General features: G+C 51.6%; 8 protein-coding genes across 8 annotated transcripts; 5 read left to right on the top strand and 3 right to left on the bottom strand.

Annotated features, from left to right (window-relative positions):
* Positions 1 to 478: 478 nt before the first annotated feature.
* On the top strand, positions 479 to 2,203 carry BDZ83DRAFT_636776 (flavin-containing amine oxidoreductase). Its single transcript, XM_060509274.1, has one exon. The coding sequence runs from the start codon at positions 638 to 640 to the stop codon at positions 2,033 to 2,035; it is 1,398 nt and encodes a 465-aa protein (XP_060359962.1). The 5' UTR covers positions 479 to 637; the 3' UTR covers positions 2,036 to 2,203.
* Positions 2,204 to 3,636, bottom strand: BDZ83DRAFT_636773 (uncharacterized protein). The gene is made up of 3 exons (XM_060509273.1): positions 3,050 to 3,636; positions 2,577 to 2,995; positions 2,204 to 2,517 (listed from the first exon to the last, which is right to left on the bottom strand). Exons 1-3 carry the CDS (start codon positions 3,266 to 3,268, stop codon positions 2,280 to 2,282), a joined length of 876 nt encoding a protein of 291 aa, XP_060359961.1. The 5' UTR covers positions 3,269 to 3,636; the 3' UTR covers positions 2,204 to 2,279.
* A 609-nt stretch (positions 3,637 to 4,245) lies between these two features.
* On the bottom strand, positions 4,246 to 5,509 carry BDZ83DRAFT_756585 (uncharacterized protein; the record flags this gene model as incomplete). Its single annotated transcript, XM_060514766.1, has 4 exons — positions 4,246 to 4,417; positions 4,510 to 4,826; positions 4,932 to 5,295; positions 5,358 to 5,509. 4 exons carry the CDS (start codon positions 5,507 to 5,509, stop codon positions 4,246 to 4,248), a joined length of 1,005 nt encoding a protein of 334 aa, XP_060359960.1.
* A 1,353-nt stretch (positions 5,510 to 6,862) lies between these two features.
* Positions 6,863 to 7,477, top strand: BDZ83DRAFT_656107 (uncharacterized protein; the record flags this gene model as incomplete). The annotated part of the gene is made up of 1 exon (XM_060510846.1): positions 6,863 to 7,477. One exon carries the CDS (start codon positions 6,863 to 6,865, stop codon positions 7,475 to 7,477), a length of 615 nt encoding a protein of 204 aa, XP_060359959.1.
* A 331-nt stretch (positions 7,478 to 7,808) lies between these two features.
* On the bottom strand, positions 7,809 to 9,555 carry BDZ83DRAFT_744364 (uncharacterized protein; the record flags this gene model as incomplete). Its single annotated transcript, XM_060513156.1, has 5 exons — positions 7,809 to 7,941; positions 7,999 to 8,457; positions 8,513 to 8,535; positions 8,587 to 9,497; positions 9,522 to 9,555. 5 exons carry the CDS (start codon positions 9,553 to 9,555, stop codon positions 7,815 to 7,817), a joined length of 1,554 nt encoding a protein of 517 aa, XP_060359958.1. The 3' UTR covers positions 7,809 to 7,814.
* Positions 9,556 to 12,598: 3,043 nt separating this feature from the next.
* Positions 12,599 to 14,315, top strand: BDZ83DRAFT_588843 (cytochrome P450; the record flags this gene model as incomplete). The annotated part of the gene is made up of 3 exons (XM_060506181.1): positions 12,599 to 12,840; positions 12,900 to 13,331; positions 13,388 to 14,315. The coding sequence occupies 3 exons, from the start codon at positions 12,599 to 12,601 to the stop codon at positions 14,313 to 14,315; spliced, it is 1,602 nt and encodes a 533-aa protein (XP_060359957.1).
* Positions 14,316 to 14,823: 508 nt separating this feature from the next.
* BDZ83DRAFT_75276 (uncharacterized protein) lies at positions 14,824 to 16,702 on the top strand. The gene is made up of 3 exons (XM_060514245.1): positions 14,824 to 15,317; positions 15,389 to 16,480; positions 16,630 to 16,702. The coding sequence occupies exons 1-2, from the start codon at positions 14,924 to 14,926 to the stop codon at positions 16,456 to 16,458; spliced, it is 1,464 nt and encodes a 487-aa protein (XP_060359956.1). The 5' UTR covers positions 14,824 to 14,923; the 3' UTR covers positions 16,459 to 16,480; positions 16,630 to 16,702.
* Positions 16,703 to 17,357: 655 nt separating this feature from the next.
* Positions 17,358 to 19,307, top strand: BDZ83DRAFT_74985 (acyl-CoA N-acyltransferase). The gene has a single exon (XM_060513828.1). It carries the CDS (start codon positions 17,520 to 17,522, stop codon positions 18,972 to 18,974), a length of 1,455 nt encoding a protein of 484 aa, XP_060359955.1. The 5' UTR covers positions 17,358 to 17,519; the 3' UTR covers positions 18,975 to 19,307.
* The last annotated feature ends 151 nt before the right edge of the window (positions 19,308 to 19,458 follow it).

Genomic DNA, 19,458 nt, shown 5'->3' with positions numbered 1-19,458 from the left:
AGTAGAGGTCAGAGACCAGTGCAGCTTTTGAATCGCGGAGATGCTAAATAGGGGCTCAGGGGCTCGAATTGTTAGTGACAGAACATTTAGACAATTGATCTTGCTGTAATCGTCACTTTTCGTCCATACTTGGAACTCCTGAGAGTCGTCGCCGATATTCAATGGTACACGCTTCAGTGATCATAAGGCTTATTGATCATCGTAACAGTTGATCGTTCCTCCTAGTGCAACCTGATATTGGCGACCAATCAGCCACGTACGCAGCAAACCAATACCCGTGGCTTATGCTTATGAAGTCAAGCCAGACTCACAGACATGTGAGATTGAAGAGCCAAGCAAGCCAGGGCGAAGGAAGACAAAGGAGCCCAAGGGAGATTGCGAGACGTTGTGATTGGTCCCCAATCCAGGCGTGGCTGACAATCCTCCCAATCTCTTGTAAGCGCTAGAGAGCTTCCCGCTGGCAGGTCCAAGCAATCATCGGACGAGTACTTGAGTACAGACGAAGAACTGAGAAGGTTAAGAACTACGCATTCCGTGAGCGAAAGCTCCAAACTTTCTTGCGGTCTGGCACAAATTGAAAAACTTTGGGTCCTTCTCAAAGACTGTTCTGCCCAGCTCATCGCGACAACTCGCAATAATGGGCGGATCTGAGATGGAAGATACGCCAGACACCACGCCCACATATGATTGCGTAGTGATCGGTGCCGGATACTCCGGTCTCGCGGCTGCACGACTCCTGAAGGATGCTGGAAAGAAGGTCCTCGTACTCGAGGCGCGCGATCGCGTCGGTGGACGCGCAAAGACAATACCGCTCGACAATGGCGACTACTGGGATGTCGGGGCATCTTTCCTCGGTCACAAGCAAGATCTCATGTACGGCCTGGCAAAGGAATTCGACGTGCCATTATTTAAGCCACCCAGCCAGGGAAAGATTGTCCTGGCTTATCGGGGCAAGGCGCGAAGCTATGCGGGCCTGATCCCGCCGGTGAGGCCGTGGGAGGTTCTGGATACCGGTCTGTTCATCCGCCGGTTCGAAAAGTTGTGCGAGACGGTCAACGTGGAAGAGCCGTGGCAGACACCCAACGCGGAGGAGCTTGACCGCATGACGGTGCATGAGTGGTTGAAGAAGCAGGCTTGGACACAAGCTACCATTGATCTGGGCAACTTAGCGTTCGAAGGAACGATCGGGCAGAATACGTCTTGCATCTCGATGCTTCACGCCATGTTCTTTTTCAAGGGCGTGGTCAGTCTCACGTCAGGCCTGAGCTGCGAAAACGGAGCTCAGCAACATTTCATTCAGGGGGGAGGGCAAGCTATTGCTGAAAAGCTAAGAGAACATCTGGGAGACGAAGGCATTCGCTTTGAGGAACCGGTCCGCGGTATCACATACACCGAGAGTCTTGCGACTGTCCGGACGCTTAAAGGAACATACCGCTCACGACGAATCATCTCCGCCATCCCGCCACCACATGTTCTCAAGATTGACTTCGAGCCAAGGCTACCGGTAGAAAAGGCAACACTACTCCAGCACATGCCGATGGGAGCCTACATGAAAGTCTACGCCACCTACAAGACCCCCTTTTGGAGGGAACGAGGCCTGACAGGAGAGAGCACGAACCCGACCGGTTTTCTCAGCGTGACCTACGACGCGACATCGCAGTCCGGGGGCCCGGCCAAGCTCACGGGCTTCATTGTCGGTACCAAGGCGCGAGAGTTTATCAGCTTCAGCAAGGACCAGAAACGGGCCGTCGCCCTCGCCGGTTTTGCGTCCGCGTTCGGTCCTGAGGCGCTCGACCCAGAAGAGTTCTTTTTTCACACCATGATGGAGGAGGAGTGGGCTCTCGGGTGTCCGATGGCAACACCGGCACCGGGGATGTGGACGTTGTTGGGGGAGTGGGTTCGGAAGCCGGTTGGGGCTATTCATTGGGCTGGCACCGAGACCTCGACGAAGCATTATGGGTACATGGAGGGGGCGGTATTTGCGGGACAAAGGGCTGCCAGAGAGGTCTTGGAGGAGCTCAAGTGGAAGATTTGAGGTTGGCGATTCGAAAATGGGACATTGGTTTTGATAGATGGCCTGATGGAATTGGTTTTGTGTTTACGGGTGCAGTATCGGAAGCACTGGCGTTGGATCTGGCACATGACCTCGAGTGTATCTACACTGAATTAGTCTCGTATACCCCTAATTGAAACCAATGTGAATTGGAAGCCATATTCTATGAAAATCCAAGGCTGGAGATCTGCGTGAATGCAGGGACTCGAAGGTGATCCTTTGATAATCAAAGAGACAAGGTCACACAGCCATCGATGCTGTCCTCCTCAAAGATGGAACCGAAAATAATGCCCTCGTTGATTCCAGACTCGTGGAAACCAGACTTGGTCAGATCACCGGTGCCGTTGATCGACTTCTTCAAAACACCAAAGTGGAACTGTCCTTGTCCCGAGATATCGTTCTCGATGGGCTGGCCCTGAGCGACAAGAGGGGCATTCCCTTGAGAGTAGTACACCTGGGTCAAGCTGCGATATCAATGTCAGTAAAGCCGGCCACAGTCACACAAGTAGAATCATGCACTCACTTCTTGCCAAAGTCCAAAGTCAGGGCAAAGTTGTGGAAGACGCCTTCAGTGAACTTGGTCTTGAAGAGTTCCGGCGACGGGTTGGTGTTGGAGTTGCCAAACAAGTGGAGAACATCCGGGTCAGCCGGGTGAATGCCGATGAGATCGCCGTACTTGAGGGCAAATTGGTTCGAGCTGAAGATGGAGCTCTCCAGAAAGACCATTTGGTATTCGTGCGTCAAGTTAAGCGGCTTCTTGGGGTCCTTCATCATGCTCCAGTGGACCGTCTTGATGCCGGACGTGGAAGGGTCGGTGCCGTTGTTGTTCATGGGCAGCATCTCTGCGCGGCGGAAGCCCGTTTGCACGTTGGCCTCGGTGGGGGCGAAGATGGATCTGTCGTCGATGTTTACTTGGAAAGGCTTGTTTGTTGAGCCGTCGAGCTAAGGAACAGCGGTCAAAGAAAGCCAGAAAAACAAGATCGATGCGTAGCTTACCAGCGAGGACAGGCCTGTTGGAATAGAGACTACATCACTGGCCTTCAGTCCTTTGCCAAAGACAAAGCCATTGTTGAAGGGACTCGCAGAGGTATCGAAAGAGGCGGGTGTGAAGTTTGCTGGGATCCTGCCATCGAACTGGATAGGGCACTTTGCGGCATCGGCGGCACCAGCCGCGACCGCAACGAGGGCGCCAAGAGTAGAGGAAGAGAAGTGCATGGTAAGTGGAGCGAGTGTCGCAAAAGGAATTGTTAAAGAATGAGTGTAAATGACTAAGAGTCTTGAGCGAATGGAACAGAACTTCACAACAGACGATTTGTACAGGGCCAAGCAGAATACAGTTCAGATGGTAGCGGCGACGCTTGTAGCCGCATGCGAATCTATAAGTACTTGGGTGTTTAGTATCCCACCGGCCTACGATATCGAGTAGAGACCTCCTCTCTTCGTCAATTGGTCAGTACAACAAGGCCATGGCCATGCCAGTATGGGTTAAAGAGAGTTGCTGACGGGGGTTGTGGAGTGGATAGGGAGAATGATGCTTCATCCGGCTCGGTCTCGCTCTAGCACGAAGTTTCCGCTGTTAGTCGTTACGGAGTTGGCGGAGAATAAGGCGGGAGAAGAGCCCCAGCATACTAAGTTGTGACTCGGTAGTTGCCGGTGGGATGGGTTTCCAATTTGTCTGAGACGCGATTAGAGTTTGCCTCATTCCCGAAGCTTTGGGAACTCCGCCGATCTTGAATCGTGTAAGGGGCAGGATGGAGACGGTTCATCCGTTGTTGGGCAGCCAATCTGTCGGATGGTCTGACATCGGAGTGGGTGGCCGGAGCCATTCACGCATTCCGTACTCAAAAGCTGTGTCGTCTCGAGCTGCAGTGATGCTCTTACGCTCGATTTCATTCCGATGCGACTGAAAGACATATAAGGCTCGGTCTCCATGATGGAGCACCTGACTGCACACAGGGGAGCCACCTTGCACTGTTATAACGTTGGAGAGTGTTGATGAGGGTAAATCCCGATACATTTGCTAGAATGACACAAATTTCCCTTTAAGTGTAATGAATCTTGGAATATACACACTGACTGCGATATAATATGCACATCATTTACACTACGAAAAGACCCTTTATCCCACGGTCGCTAGAGGAGCGTGCTCTAAACAGACATAGCCTCATGTTTATGCCGCATTGCCGGCCCCCCTAAGCGAATTGACAACCCAACTGCTGCGGTGTTGCTGTGACGCCTAGCGTAGCCAGAGTGTTGATAGCGTACTCGCAATGAGCCGGCGAGGTAATGTGAATCGTGTCGTGGAAAAGGTACTTGCGTGCAGTATAGGCACAGTTGGTCGACTTGTAATCAGGATTCGGAGGTCTGCAAGGAAATAAGACAGTCAGCGTCTTTGTTTGAAAAACAACCTGTTGAACAATGTTTCGAGCCTTGTGCCGGAGCACTTCACTACTTACACGACAATGCCAATGGGAAGAGCGTCCGCGCAATAGCCGTTCCGATCAAGGTACCCAGCGGTGGGGCCGGTAGTCAGCGTGCCAGCCTTGATGGACCTCAAGCCCTGGGTGAAATCGGGCGCAAAGATGGTAATCTGCCCGCGATACGTGTTGTTGTTTCTAAGTTCTGTGATGAGATTGTTCACTGCTACACGGTAGTTGTTTGCGAAGTCGGTGACCTTGTCTCTGTCTGCCTGGGGCAATACCTGAATTCGGGGAATGAGCTCCGCCGGTAGGACAGAGAGGAAGACAAAGTTGCGAGCTCCTGCGCCATAAATCTAGGGAGAGAGGTCAAAGTCAGCCTCTGGTTCAGTTGTTATCTCGCTCTCAAGTCATGACGAACAGCGGCTGTGTCGAAGGGGCGGATAAATGTAGCTCTTTACCTGGGCAAACTTGGTGCGGATAACTCCGATCAAATTGATGATAGTTTGGGCTTGGTTAGTGGTGGTGTTGTAGGTACCAAGAATATCATTTCCGGTGTTCGACGCCAGGAAGATGAAGAGAGAATCCCTGGCCGAAGCAGTACCTGCCGTACGAGCTGCGGTGAAAGCGGTAACGATCTCATTGATTTGATCATTCCAGTTGATGATAGGACTGAACCCAGGAAGAACCTGTGTGGGCACCGCATAGCGAGAGTCTGTTACGGCCCCGGGGTATGCAAACTTGTTGAGGACGACATTGTTTGCCCCGCGTGCGTTGGCGATGTAGTTGATATGGTTCGGCCCGTTTGAGGTCGTGCTGTAGCTCCTACCATCACCCTCAGTCAGCTTGTGCGAAATTTTTTCCAAAAGGATAGCTGAGACACATACAAAGCACCACTTCCGATATAGTCGTAAGATGCGCCAGCTGTCCAGATGTTGCGGATTGTGTTGAAACCTCCCCAGTTAGCCCCTTGGGCGTCGACTGCACCAGCGAGCAACGCGGCACACAAAGCGAGGGACGAGTTCCACTTGAGAATCATGACTGTTACTAAATTAATGGGAGTCCGAGATCTTTGCTTGGGCAGCTGAAGAGGAAAACGAATGGTGATGACAGTTGAGCGAGTGATTGCCTGAGATGGAGGCTGGTTGCGAATTGTGTGAGAGTAGATGCAGATGACACTGCTTGGAATGGCATTGTCGCCGTCTTATATATGATATTTGACCTCAAAGACACTCTGGAATATCATTCTCGAGTAAGACGGTCTAGACCGCGATTACCGTCAAATAGGATCACATTTCTCTAAGCCTCAAACCTCGTCCTCGGATACGGATAGGCACGCAAGCCATCCATCGTGTACTGCATGATGTGTGGGATATTCAATTACCTGGGTAACAAACCTTGCCGTACATGGTGAGTTGCTGTTCGGCTTGCACAAGCGTTCCTGACTTTCAAAGCCTGTTCGCGCAATACCGTCCGAGGTTTCCAGCCTCCCCCCGCTATCCGATGATCGGATGTTGGGAGTAAGACCCTCCTTAAGGGGCAGCAAGACGCATTGACTACGAAATTAGACAAACTTCGTCTGCCATCCGAAAACCCTAGATGGCATTATAATGTGGGAGATGGTGTGGTCCAATGTGAGCTCTGATTCGGCTTTGAGAGCATGGACGTGTTTGTGTACAATACCGAGCGAAGGAATGAGGCAGGATTTGTATTCCTATGTGTTCACTGACTCCCCTCTTCAGACTTGAGCCGTCGCCTACGCAACGACGGGCGTGCACGGGGCCAGTGCACCAGGCAGCTTCCAAATTGAAGAAGAGCCAACTTACCACCTACAAGTAGCCGACTGCGAGATTTTGAAGATCTTTCCAATGGTAATATGCAACTTGTGGCTTTCTCAGACTGACCTTACTGGGCTGCCCGGCCAAAGTCGAGATGGGCGGAATCAATTCCATGGAAATGCCGTAGGAAGTCAGGGACAATTCGATCGAGCCTTCAATCCGTGGTTAATTTGTGACAAGGGCTTTGTTTAACTCGTTATGATCGTGGACCTGGAAAACTTCTCTTTGTGCATTCTTTATTCTGACTAAAGTTTGTCCTGTAGTCTTTGTGCAACTGTGTCTTTCAGTCTGGCAGTGAATACAAGACTGCAGGTTCAAAACAGGTGCTAAGTTGTGAATAGAATCATTTCCCCATAACCAAGTCATATAATACATAAATTCGGCTGCATCATCCGTCAAATAAACAAGACATAGTCCCCCATTCTCATCGCAGCCGAAACAACAACCAAACACAAGAGTCATCAGTGTCGAAGATCCATCCACTGAGAAATCTCAACAATCGCGTAGGTCTGTCCGTCCGCCATCCCCAGACACAACACAGCACCGAGCATAAAATGTGCGAGGTCAAGCAAATCCGTGAGAGCTGTATTCGCTGCAGCAAAGTAGTCCGCCATGTCACGGATATGAAGCCTTGTGAGAACCATATCCAAGTCAGAACCAAGACTGGAACTCTGGCTCACTGGTGCAAAGGCAAAATCACAAGAAATATCCACGAGACATACTTTCCAACTCGCCATCCATGTAACGACGCCTCGCATACCGCTGCCTTGTCGCGTTGGACTTCTCAACCAGCGAGACAACCACCGCCCTCTGGCCCCCAACGCGTAGAGCGCCTCAGCGACCTAGGCATCCGACGTGGGAAGGTAGTTACCCAGGAGCCCCAGTGTCAGAATGAGGCATGTGACAGTCTTTGTTGTTTGGAGCATTTCGAAGCTTGGCCCGAGGCACTGCCAGAAGCTGTCAAGCAGCCCCAGACGAAGTATATTGGCCATCAACTCGATCCCGCCAAGCCCTCTTATGATTTTGACGTAGCATTGGGCGTCTCGGTGGCTCGATTGGAGACACATCGGGTTTTTCGGCAGTTTAACCAGTGGCTTGATGTCCCTTCATTTCGTGTTAGACGCCTTGACGATACTGACTCTTTCTTTGATGACGATACGACTCTATAGGTAAGTAGGTGATGAGATTCAAGGGTACTGGGAGGAATTCTGTTGGTTTAATTTGCAATTATAAGCGCGTGCTTGGATCTCGATATTGCATAGTTCTGGATTGGCTAATCAAGACGATAGATTTAGGCAGACTATGTAGGTAATAGGAGTCCTGGAAGTTGGCTTGAGGGTGCTATTAAGTTCCAGCAATGCGAGGTGGAGGATGATGAAGTGACCGGGGGCTCTTCTCTAAACAACCTTGGTAGTATTTTGCCAGACATATAGTCGAACACGTAAGATTATGGCCATCACCTCCCAAAGTATACAGAGGTAAGGATGATTCAGGAAAATTGTCGACTCATCGGATCGTTAAGAGAGCAATTGAAGACGCCGGCAAACGGAAAATCTGGTTCAGGACTTCATCTTCCCTTACATCGCCTTCCGGCTCCCCAGACACAGTCTCGAAACTTTGTCCCGCCCATATCCTATCCACAACATTCAGTAAGCTTTCAAAACCATTGTCAGATGAGAAGTCAACTCACAATCCAGCATTAGCAGTCGTATTGTCCGAGAGCAACATCTTCATCTTAGTTGATAGACCTGAGTCAAGGCCCTTCAGACTGACGCTGATGGTCGGCTTCTCTTGTCCACCGAGATGAACCTGCGTGTTCAAGGCAACAATTCTTGCAAGTCTATCTTGCTCCCATATTCCGTACGCTGTAAGAGTAGAATTACTGGTTGGTATTTCGGCAACATACGCTTCGTCAGACTTCCCAATAGCTTCGTTAACAATCAAAAAAGCGTGATATGATGGAAGAATATGGGGCCGAGTGATGTTGAGACCGTCATCAGAGTCACTTGTTGGCTGTATCAGGTTGTATCTGAAACCTACACCGTGGTGGAAGTGAAGCCTTTGTATGCCGAAAGAGGCGCCGAGTAAGAGCCAGTCGACAGCCCAGAGTGCACTCTCAACGGTATTGCTCAGCCCTGGCTGGCCATGGCTATCAATAGGGCACCAAATCAGAATATTCTCCACATCAAATGAGTGAGACTTACTTTGCATAAGAATTTGTTTCGGCCTATTCATATGTCAGTTGGTAAGACGAGACAGTACGTACGGGTGCTCATACCAACAGATAATCCAAACCCACGGATCTTACTGCTTGAATGCCGGCCATCTTCGCAGTCATGTTGCTGCGCACATATAATTTATTCATCAGATCGCCGGGATTGACAACACGGCGTGGATCGAAGCCGCCAGAGTAAGCATGTTCCGAGAACTGAGTCGTCGCATTTCGAATCATCGGATCACTCAGTATGCCCAGCTGCAAGGGTCCTGCTGGCGTCCATTCTGGTGCGTTGAAACCAGTAAAGGCTCCAGGTGACAGCGTAGGTCCATCTGAACTAGAACGGCCGAATTCGATCTCTTTGCTCACTGCCTGGGCGTACTGTGTCCAAGTATTCGTGTAGTTGGCAACATCCCACTCAACACCATAGGGCCCATTGCGCCCCGTCCGCGTCAAGCCATAAAAGTCAGGCTCATTGCCCAACTCGACATTGACAAGTCGCACATCCTTGGTCAAGTTGGCCCGGTCTCCTTGAAAGGTCTGGGCAAGCAAGCGGGCCTGAGCAACAGTCTCAGTCTGGTCCAAGGACTTCAGGTTTAGACCCCACATGAAGGGCGTTCCAGCCGGTAGATTCCCCGATAAGGCGTAAAAGTCACGGCCGATGTATATGTGGTCTGCCTCTGGGTTGGGGACAGTCTCAGTCGGTTCCGGAAAGGTTTTGTTCATGACCTCGAGGCTTAGGTCTAGAGTGGCTCTGTCTTGCGAGTTGGCTCCTACACGAAGGAATGGCATATGACCGGTCCTTTCTCCTAGGTTGGAGAGAAGTTGGTTGAAGTACTCGTTTGGCTTGCCGACTTTTTGGCCGGCCCAGTCTGGCCAGCGGTCCATCTCTATGCTGAAAGCCGCGAGGTGAGGAGAAAGCCTTTCGGCCCATTCTGGTCGGCGGCTTGGCAAATGTAGATTGAGATTATACTCTAGACCGTCGCCGAATGCTTTACCCACAAGAATGAGGAGAACTAGTGGTATAGACATTTTGCACAATGCAGCGGCTGTGCTCGGAGGAAAAGATGAGAAATAGGTAAGCAAATCGCCGGTCTATGTAAACAACATAGAAGATAGAACTTTGAGAGGACATCGTAAGTAGCTTAAATACACGTTGGTGAAGGTGTTTGCCGAGACACCCAGCCGAACGATGATACGTCATGTCAAGATCCTGCCAACGTGCAATGAGAACTAACCCATCTTGGAGACAATGAACAGTATCGATGGTAGGTTCACGAGTGAATACACCCTTCAAACAGTCGCTTTCAGCTGTATTCCCACAAATCGCTGTGTTTTCGTGATTGTCTCTGATCCCGCAGTAGGTAGACAGGCAGAGTAGGGCGACATGGTTCCCCGCAAGAAGTCAAATGTCACTGCAACACTACTGCACGGAATTGAGCTTGAGCAGCTACAGGAAAACGTGATTGGCCATGCACTAGCCGATATTCTTTGCCGGCGTTCGTGTGTATACGCGTATTTTGTCGGCGTATACAGTAAATTTGATCAAGTAATCGCGAAATGGAACACCGAACTGGTATAGGTCTACAAGGTAGTAGGTGACCTGCACATGTAGCTGAGTCTGTCGCATTGCGGCTTCGTATCTTTGAGTACAGCCCAATTACGTAGCACCAATCACTTTGGAGGCAACTCGATGTTTGAGAGATGAGCTGTAGGCGAGCTCCCATTCAAGTTGTCTTCAGCTACCTTAAACTGTGATTGAGACTCAGCAAGTCTTGGAGATTGGTCTAGTGTCCATGAATCAAGATTAAGTATGGGGATGCAATTCAATTAACGTATCTGAACACTTGATGATACGCATAGATCATAATATTTCTCAAAATGCGTAGCTTTGTATTGATTTGGTATGCTCTGCCTTCTCTTTGTGGCGATTCACTTGTCAAGAAAGATCTAAGATACGTGAATTACGGACACAAGGGGCTAGAGTGGTTTTGTGTCAACGCAACCGATCCTGCCCAAACAAATTGCGACCTATGGACTTGTTTGGAACACAGTCTTTCTTTGACCCTATTGTGACTCTTTGTACCAGGACACTCGAGTCTCAACCACAGGTCTAGTATTCACAAACATTGCACCCATATTATACAACAGCCTCAGGCCAGTCTAGGTGTATCTAAACGCTCTTTACTTGTCGCCCAGCTCACTTCAGAAATCACCAAACACGAGCAACTTCAACACAACATACAACACACAACCAACAGGTGAAAACACTTCTCCATAAAGACATCTTAAGATAGCAAAGATGTGCATCATCTACTGCTGCACAGAGAGATGTATCCGGTGCAGTCGCCCGACAAACTACTACGAGCGGCGATTCCCCTGCGCAGAGCGATACTGGTACATTGACGAGATCTCTGGTGCCGAGATTCCCACGTGTCCCAATGATCTTAAATGGATTACAGGTATGGAAGGATGACGGCCCCATTGTGGTTGGTGCCCGCTCACGAATCTGGTATTTGACAATCGACCAGCACGGTGATAATTGATGAGGGTTGGCAGATCAAGGCGTTGGAGCAAAAGTTGTCATGCAATACATTTTCTATCTGGACCTTTTCATATGCCCATAACAATTTATTTGGTGGACTTTTGTGGGGTTGACTCTTAGCAAGACTGAACTAGGTTCTCACTTGTCTTCATGAGTGACTGCAATGGCCAACGAGGCACTAGGTTCAGTCTTCTGTATCGTCATGTCTCTATATTTGACAATGTAATCCTACAAAGCATTTCCTCTGAGCATCAAAATTTTGCGGCTTTGTTCCACCAATTCTTCCTCTGTTAGGTGACTGTCTTTGATGTCTTTGATGTCTATTTTTTCTTTCGTTTTGGATTTCAATTCTCTGTCCAGAAATCCGAATCTTCAATTTAGGACACGACAAAAGGTACAACTCGGAACCCTCGAGACTCTGGGTCTGTACTTTGGCTGACCTCAAATGTACCAATAACCATGCCCTCCTTCTCGGGATGGGCTGCTGACATCAGCGCTGTACCTTGCATCTTACTTGCGTGGCTTGCCCAGTTGTTTCCCAACCTCACCCAAAACACAGAAATCATTTTGCATCTCCAAATCGCAGCGATTGGCCATATCGGAAAGCCCACTCGAGACCTCTCAAACCGGTTACCAAGCAACCCAACGTCCTTTTTCTTGCGTCTGATGGAAAGCAACGTGTGACACTCATCTCGACTTGATTGGAGATAGAAACAGGCCCAAATCCAACTGCCGTCGCATTGGGGTTGGAATCAAGTCGATCAATGTCCTCCTACTTGTCTTGTGGTGTCAATGCTTGATTAAGGTTTCATGGCCGGAGTCTTTGCATGCGAAATGGTGCCAGAACTCTTGCAATAGCCAACAACCATCGTCACATCACTCATGTTTTGCAGAATAATCAAGGGACAGTAGAGCCTAATTACTCAAGCCACGGACCCTGGGGGTAGTAGTCCCGGAGGATGCATCGGCATGTCTCCACCCGAAGAGCCAGCGCCCCGTTGCGGCATTCCAGAAATCAGACCATAGCGGCATACCAGGCAACAGTTGAAAACCCCCCTTACGGCCAAACGTATCATCAACGACCTGATTGGAGAACGAATGATTCAAGACCCTAACGAACTCCAGTCAGCCTAGATGAACCGGTCTCCAGATGAAGCCCCTCGTCTACGATTTTTGGGCGCAAATAGATAACCCTTGAGGAGGATTCACGCTAAATTCTGACAGGCGCGCCCGCAGAGGATGGTGGATCAACTTTTCTTTCCTTGGACCAGATTGGTGTTAGTTTCTGAGTCTTTTCCCGGACCTGTGTAGTGCGCCACGTTGAGGGCGGGCTTGCCTGGGATGATATGTAAAGACGATATTCCTCTAGCAGATTACCAGTGAGACGTTTTCTCTCCTAATCACCCTGGCTGGTCTGCAGCTCTGATTGACGACCAATTCACGACCAAGCTGGTCTTCACAGATCTGAGCATCACTCAAAAACCACGGCCAAGAAAGATGGCGAGTCAAGTCGGCCAAGGGCTCGGAAACATGGCCGGCAACGGTACAGCCAAAGCAGGAAGCTTCCTCGCCTTCCTAGTCGAAGATGTGCAAAAGTCGACGTCTTCGTACGCTACGGTAGTGATTCTCCTCGTCTTTGCGATCTTTGTCCACAAGTTCTCGTCGCCTGAGCTCGACAGCCGCGAGCCGCCAGCGATGAAGTCTCGGATCCCCGTCATCGGGCACTTGATAGGCATGATCCAACACCAGAGCCGGTACTTCAAGGTTTTGGAGTAGGTCCAACCGCATCCAGAAAGACGTAGACAGGGACGTGATGCTGACACTGACGCAGACGCCGGAACATGAACATCGCGACGCTGCCTATCCTGAACGGCAAGATGTACGGCATTTGGGACCCGATTTTAATCCAGGCCGTGTACCGAAACCGTAATTTGTCGTTCGAGCCATTCGCAGTTGAGTTTGCGCAGAGGGAATTGGGCTTCAACAACGAGACGCTCAAGATTATTGAAAACGGCGCCTTGTTGCCTGAGTTCTTTGAGGGTATCCATGTTGGCATGGCGGCAGACAATCTGCATCGCATGAACGCTTCCGCCCTCACATACGTGTCTGATGCGCTGGACGACCTCTGCAAAGGGAACGAAGCTTACGAGGCGACTAATTTCTGGATATGGGTGCGGGACTTGATGACTATGGCGACTACCGAGGCCCTGTACGGGCCTGGAAATCCGCTGAGAAAGGATGCAAGCCTGATGAAGGATACTTGGTGAGTAGTATCTCAAACACTATGTGCAACGATCAAGAGGCCTCATACAAGTACAGGATCTTCGAATCGGACTTACCGGTGCTGATGCTGGGCATCGCGCCGTCCATCACGGCACGCAGATGCTTCAAAGCGAGAGCACGGCTTCAAGCGGCGTTGGGCGAGTACTACGGAAGCGATGGGGATTCGCACAAGGATGCATCGCAGATCGTCAGGAACCGGGCCAATGTTTTGCGAAAACACGGCATCCCGGGCAAGGAGGTGGGAATATTCGAGGTTGCGCTGCTGCACGTGGCCACCTCCAACACCATCCCGACGTTGTTCTGGTTCATGGTGCACGTCTTCAGCCGTCCCGAGCTTGTGGCACGTTTGAGGGACGAACTCTTGCCGGTGGCGCAATATGGTGGTGACGGGGAGGTCACGCTTGACATTGGCACCCTTGACGACCGTTGTCCCTTGCTTGTGCGCTGCTACCGCGAGGCGATTCGCGTGTCGAGTAAGGGAATGGGCAACCGACGCGTGCTGGAGGATACGACAATATCGGATGGTAGTGGAAAATCGTATCTCCTCAAGAAGGGTTGCAACGTGCAGATGTCATCTCAAGTCAGCCATAGCTTAGAGAAAGCGTGGGGACAGGATCAGGAATCGTTTGATCCGGACAGGTTCATCGTTAAGACTGGCAAGGAACATGCCGAGACGGAGAAGCTGAAGCGAGCGGCGTTCATACCCTTTGGTGGTGGGAGACACTTGTGCCCTGGACGCAACTTCGCATTTGCAGAAAATCTCGGCTTCGTGGCGTCTCTATTGCTTGGATTTGAGGTCGTGCCTTTGGACGGGAACATGGAATCGACGGCCAAGGTGCCCAAGGCAGCAGGGTGTTCGATGACTGGAGCCGCTGTTAAACCCGTCAACGATGGCGAGGGTTATGGAGTCCGAGTTCGGAGGAGAGAGGGATGGGAAGGCGTGAAATGGCGGTACATCAGCTGAAAGGGTTCGAGTAGATGTCTGAGTGCAATCAACGTGAATAGATAAAATTTCCCACAAGCCGTTGAGCGCATGACCTTTCGAACTGTCATTCCTTGATGATGTAAGGTACCTAGGTGGTGCTGTAGCCTATAGGACCTTCAGTTGATCGCCAAGACCTCATGTCCGGAAACCAGGTTTAGATGCTGCCGGCATGACACAAGATAGTACTGATTGGAGTGCATGGGCTAGTTCCCACGGAAATTGGGGTACGATGATGATGCTGCTGCGAGATTCGAGGCCCAGCTTGGGGCGAGACCGGGGTGGAGATGTCACGGAGCTTAGCTGGAGCAATCTGCCAAGAAATTTGGAGCTGGCGAGCTGGAGCTGGAGCTCCGGGGAGCTCAGCCACACGCTACACGTGACAGTCATCACCCATTGACGTCATGGCAGCGTGGACGAGGTCCGGCTAAGAACTGGCGGAAAGTACGATATTTGGCCCGGCAGAGAGCTGTTTCTTCTGCTGTCGGTGCCGTTCATTGTCATTATTCCCTAGATTCCTTAGTAGAAATGCTTCTTTTTCCATAGTTGAGCGCACACTAAACACTACAATCCAGAAACAGACGTCGAAAATGAGCTACGCGTTCCGTCGCGTATGCCTGCAACTTCCTGCCAGCTTCGGCCCTAAGCATGGTCCGCTGCGTCAAGCTTTCCGCCCAGCCGGGCCCGGCATTGTCACAAGGCAGATCCCGGTGAACAGACGCGCGTTTGGGCTCTCCACGAGACGGCAAGGCGACCTCGATGATGCCAAGTCTAAGAAGACCAACCGAGATGACATGACCAAGGAGGAGGAAAGGGAGAAGCTGGAGCGTGACGAGCAGATTGCCTTGAGAAAGCAAGAGGAAAGGCCATGGCACCGCGCTGGAGACGAGAATGAACAGCGGGAGTTGTGCAAAGATCCCACAAACGGCGACAAGACTCGCGGTATGCCAGCTCTAATGTTCCCTGCGCCCGAGCACACGTGCAGTGCATGATGACTTACTGTTAGCCAGGACGATTACTCACGACACCAACGAGGCTCTTGAAGCTCATCCTACCGTTGCCCTTCCACGCTGAACAAGCGCGGAACATACAGTCCTCCAAAGATAACAAGGACGATGACAGGGATTCAATCGCCCCGCTTGCCCTCCTTGTCCACCCTCAGCAGCCGTTGTCCTACCTCGAAAGACTCCTCCAGGCTGAAATCCCACCCATCGACGATGGTCGCCGAGAGCGAATCCCAAAGATATACTTCCGAGCAGAGGGAGACCACAAGGATGACAAACAGGACAAGAGCGCATCGCAGAAGAAGGAGGGCAACGTCGCCTCTTACTCGGGTCTAGGCCACAAGGGCCCAAAGAAGGATCGCGATGAGACCAATTGGGTCAGATGGAGCAGCAGTACCGAGGTTGGCGACTTCATCAGAGACGCTGCTCGCGGTCGAGAGTTTGCAATCGGCATCGAGGGCTACAAAGAAGAGTTGCGGGTAGCTGTGCCGAGCTTCAATGACCGCACATACTACATGCGCGTTCGATTGCGGAGAATGTCTCGCCGTGTCGAAGAGTTAGCGAAGCTCAAGCAAGAATGCGATACCCTTGCGCACCGTGGAGCACATCGCATGGCACAGGGAGGATTCGGCCTCCTCGCCGGTTGGTGGGGAGTCGTGTATTATGTCACCTTCCACACCGATGCCGGCTGGGATCTTGTCGAGCCAGTCACGTACCTGGCTGGTCTGACAACCATCATGGGCGGTTACCTGTGGTTCCTATACATCAGCAAAGACCTTAGCTACAAGGCCGCCTTGAACATTACCGTCTCCAAGCGACAGCAGGCATTGTATCAGGAGCGGGGCTTCGATCCCTCAGCCTGGGAAGCGCTCGTCCACGAAGCCAACTCATTGCGCCGCGAGGTCCGCTTTGTGGCGACTGAGTACGATGTGGATTGGGACGAAACAAAGGATCTTGGCGGCGAGGAAGTCATGGAGGTTTTAGACAAAGAGAAGAAGGGTAGACGCAGGAACGACGAAGACGAAGACGATGCAGAAGAAGAGCGAGCAGAACATAAACGCAAAGAAGACAAGAAGAAGGAAAACTCTGATGATGGGAGCGAAAACAAGTCGGCATCATAGCAAGCTCCTAGAAGTTTTTCAAGTGCGATACCCCCTGTATGAATATAATAGCCACATTCTAGCATGATTTAAAGCAAGCATATTGTGGAGAACTCACGGGGAGCCCCTGAAGCCCTGTCATCGTTTGGCATAACCCCACAGTTGTTATGGTCATGACTGACTATTGCATAGAAGATGCAGGATATGATGGTGAAGGAATGCCTTCCGATGAAGATCTATCTGTTGTCAGGAGAGCTGTCGTGTGGTGAGGTTGCATTTCTCCAGAGTCAAACGGCGGGGACCGACCACCGATTGTCGGGGGGGGGGGGAGATTTTCTCAAGCTATCGAGCTCCATCGGGTGACCGAACAGCAGATTCGGTGTGTTCCGGTAAGGCCTGCCGAGACGGGACGGATCGGCTTCACCGACATGCTCCGCTTTCAAACGCTACGGCCCACCACATGCCAATTCCACAAGGCGTGCAAGGCCAAGGGAGCGAGGAAGGCCTTGAAAGGGAGGGGAGCTCTGACCCCTAGGCGCCCAGACACCAGACTGCCCAACACCACCATCCCCGCCGCCGACGCCAACGGGAGAGCTTCACCCCACTTGGTTAACGCATCATCACACCACCACCCAACCAACAGGTCTCTGTTTGTCAGAATCTCGCAACCTTCCATATGGCCCTTCACTGAATGGCTACGTTGACCTTCGAGAAGGGGCACTAGAATCCATCCCCAGATCTGACGATACCTCTGCATCAACTGGGGGACATCAAGGCCTCGTCCGATGATCGAGTACAAAAGAACGACCGCTCGATATCACTCTGAGAAGCTGATCGACCCCGCCATTCTCCTCTTCCAGGCGTGTCCCAAACGGCCACGACCCTACCCCGATTGGACAACAGAGACGCCTTCCTCTCTTGTCTGTCTGTCCTACCTCGCCGGGTCCTTACACAGTACTCCGTAGGTACCCTGCCTTGCGTTGCGTGCTCGCCCTCCGTCTCGTCCCCCTCCACCAGAAGCTAAAGCTCGGGCTACCAAGGTATCCGTACGGATAGAAGCGGTGCAGCTCCACCCCACGGCCATGGCCCCCCAAATCATCCACCTCCCAGACGGACAGAAGTTCACGGTCACGCCAGTCTTTGCAGGCCTCTTCTTCAAATCCCACGAGCTCAACACACACAACAACCCTTTCCCCATCGGCTGGACGATCGTGCTAAATACCGAGGATGTGCAACTCGAGGTGGACGGTGTCGACGGTGAGCAAGGCGAGGAAGACCGCGCCCACCGGCGACACATACACAGCTTCAAACAGCCTACACTACAGGGCGATAACCTCTTCATCTCATCAATATCACAGCCTTCGAGCACCGAGTTTAAGCCCGCCGCGAGCCCGACACGCCAGATCGCCATGATGCTTTGGGTGACGCTCTACTGGTACTTCCATCAACCACAACCCTCACCGTACCTCACGACCGATGCATCGAGGCTAACGCCGGAAGAAGCGCGGCCGAAGGGCGAGTGGCGCATCAATATCAAGCGTGATGGAGTACTCCGTGGTAGGAACCTTATCCCAAAGCTTGAGCGCATGGGACTCATTGCATCGCTGGATTCCGCGGTGGGGACGAATCTCAAGGATAACGGCGAGGAATGGTCGCAGATGTTTGTCTCGCGGCGCATGTTTTGGCAGATACCGGGGCGACTCTTCTTGTTCACCCTGCAGCGTACCAGCGCCGCATCGACAACGAACCCCGAATCGCCAAACGGGAGCAGGCCGACTTCGCCTGCTCGAACCGAGTCGATTCACTCAAGGCATCACACACCCATACACTCTCCGCACCAATCCACGGGGGGCCGTTTCGATGTTGACCTCCCCGGAGGGCCACCGCCGATGACCATGGTCACGACCTTGAACTTCCCTATTGGACCGTTCTATTCCAGTTCACATCTCCCAACGTACTATCCGCCGGCGCCTTTGATGTATACGGTCACCAATGGCATGCGCCATCCCATCCGCAGGAAACCAGGCCGGATGGGTGAAGTCTTTTACTCGCGCTATGTCCCGAGCGTTGGGCAGTATCTGTCGTTCCGTGTGGCGTCACTTACACCAGAGCCTGTCCCCTACCTTGGACCCTTGGGCCCCAAGCCTGTCGAGAATAGCCACCTCGCCAGCCTATCTGACACAGAGCTGCTGCAGTCGTGGCTGGCGAACCCGCGAGTACAGAAGTTCTGGGGAGACTACTCGCCAGACTTTTTGAGTAATGCGCTGAGCTCCAAGCACTCGTTCCCGGTGATTGGCATGTGGGACGGAGTGCCGTTTGGGTATTTCGAGATCTACTGGGTCAAAGAGGATATCCTGGGCCAGAAGCTGGGTAACGATGCTGGGGACTACGACCGCGGCATCCATGTCTTTGTTGGCGAGGAGTGGGCTCGAGGACGGGTGCCGGCGTGGCTGACCAGCTTGGTGCACTGGTGCCTTACTGACGACTATCGCACGATGCATGTTTGTTTGGAGCCACGGATAGACAACGCGAGGTAAGACGCTCGAAGAATACAGAGGACGAAGACAGCAGGCTAACTCTCGAGTCACAGGTTCCTGCAACATCTTCAATATGCAGGCTTTGCCAAAGAACGCGAGGTTGCGTTCCCTCACAAGCAGTCCTATCTAATGAAGTTGAATAGGGATGCCTGGGAAGGGCCAGGTTTGTGATAGAATGCGTGATTTTCTTTCGATGAGAAAATACTGGAAAAGAATCACAACACTATACAACACTGTAGTTGAAGTAAAAAAGCGAGGGTTGATCACGTTTGAGCACTTACATACGGCAGGCAGCAGATTCGCAGAGGCGATGTTGTGCTTATGATGGATGATACAGGAGATACCCGATTTATACCTCGGAATAGAGGCTAGAATAATCGAAGAAAAAAGATGCGGTTGCATTCCATTGCCTTGCACATCCACCTCATGAGGTTGTGACCGAAATTCTTCAAGAGCTGTTTCTCTCAGGTGAGCAGTGTAATTA

Source organism: Colletotrichum acutatum (genome assembly GCF_030867785.1).
Source record: "Colletotrichum acutatum strain CBS 112980 chromosome Unknown BDZ83scaffold_131, whole genome shotgun sequence".
NCBI classification, from domain to species: Eukaryota; Fungi; Ascomycota; class Sordariomycetes; order Glomerellales; family Glomerellaceae; genus Colletotrichum; species Colletotrichum acutatum.
This window is presented reverse-complemented; position numbering and strand designations above follow the sequence as displayed.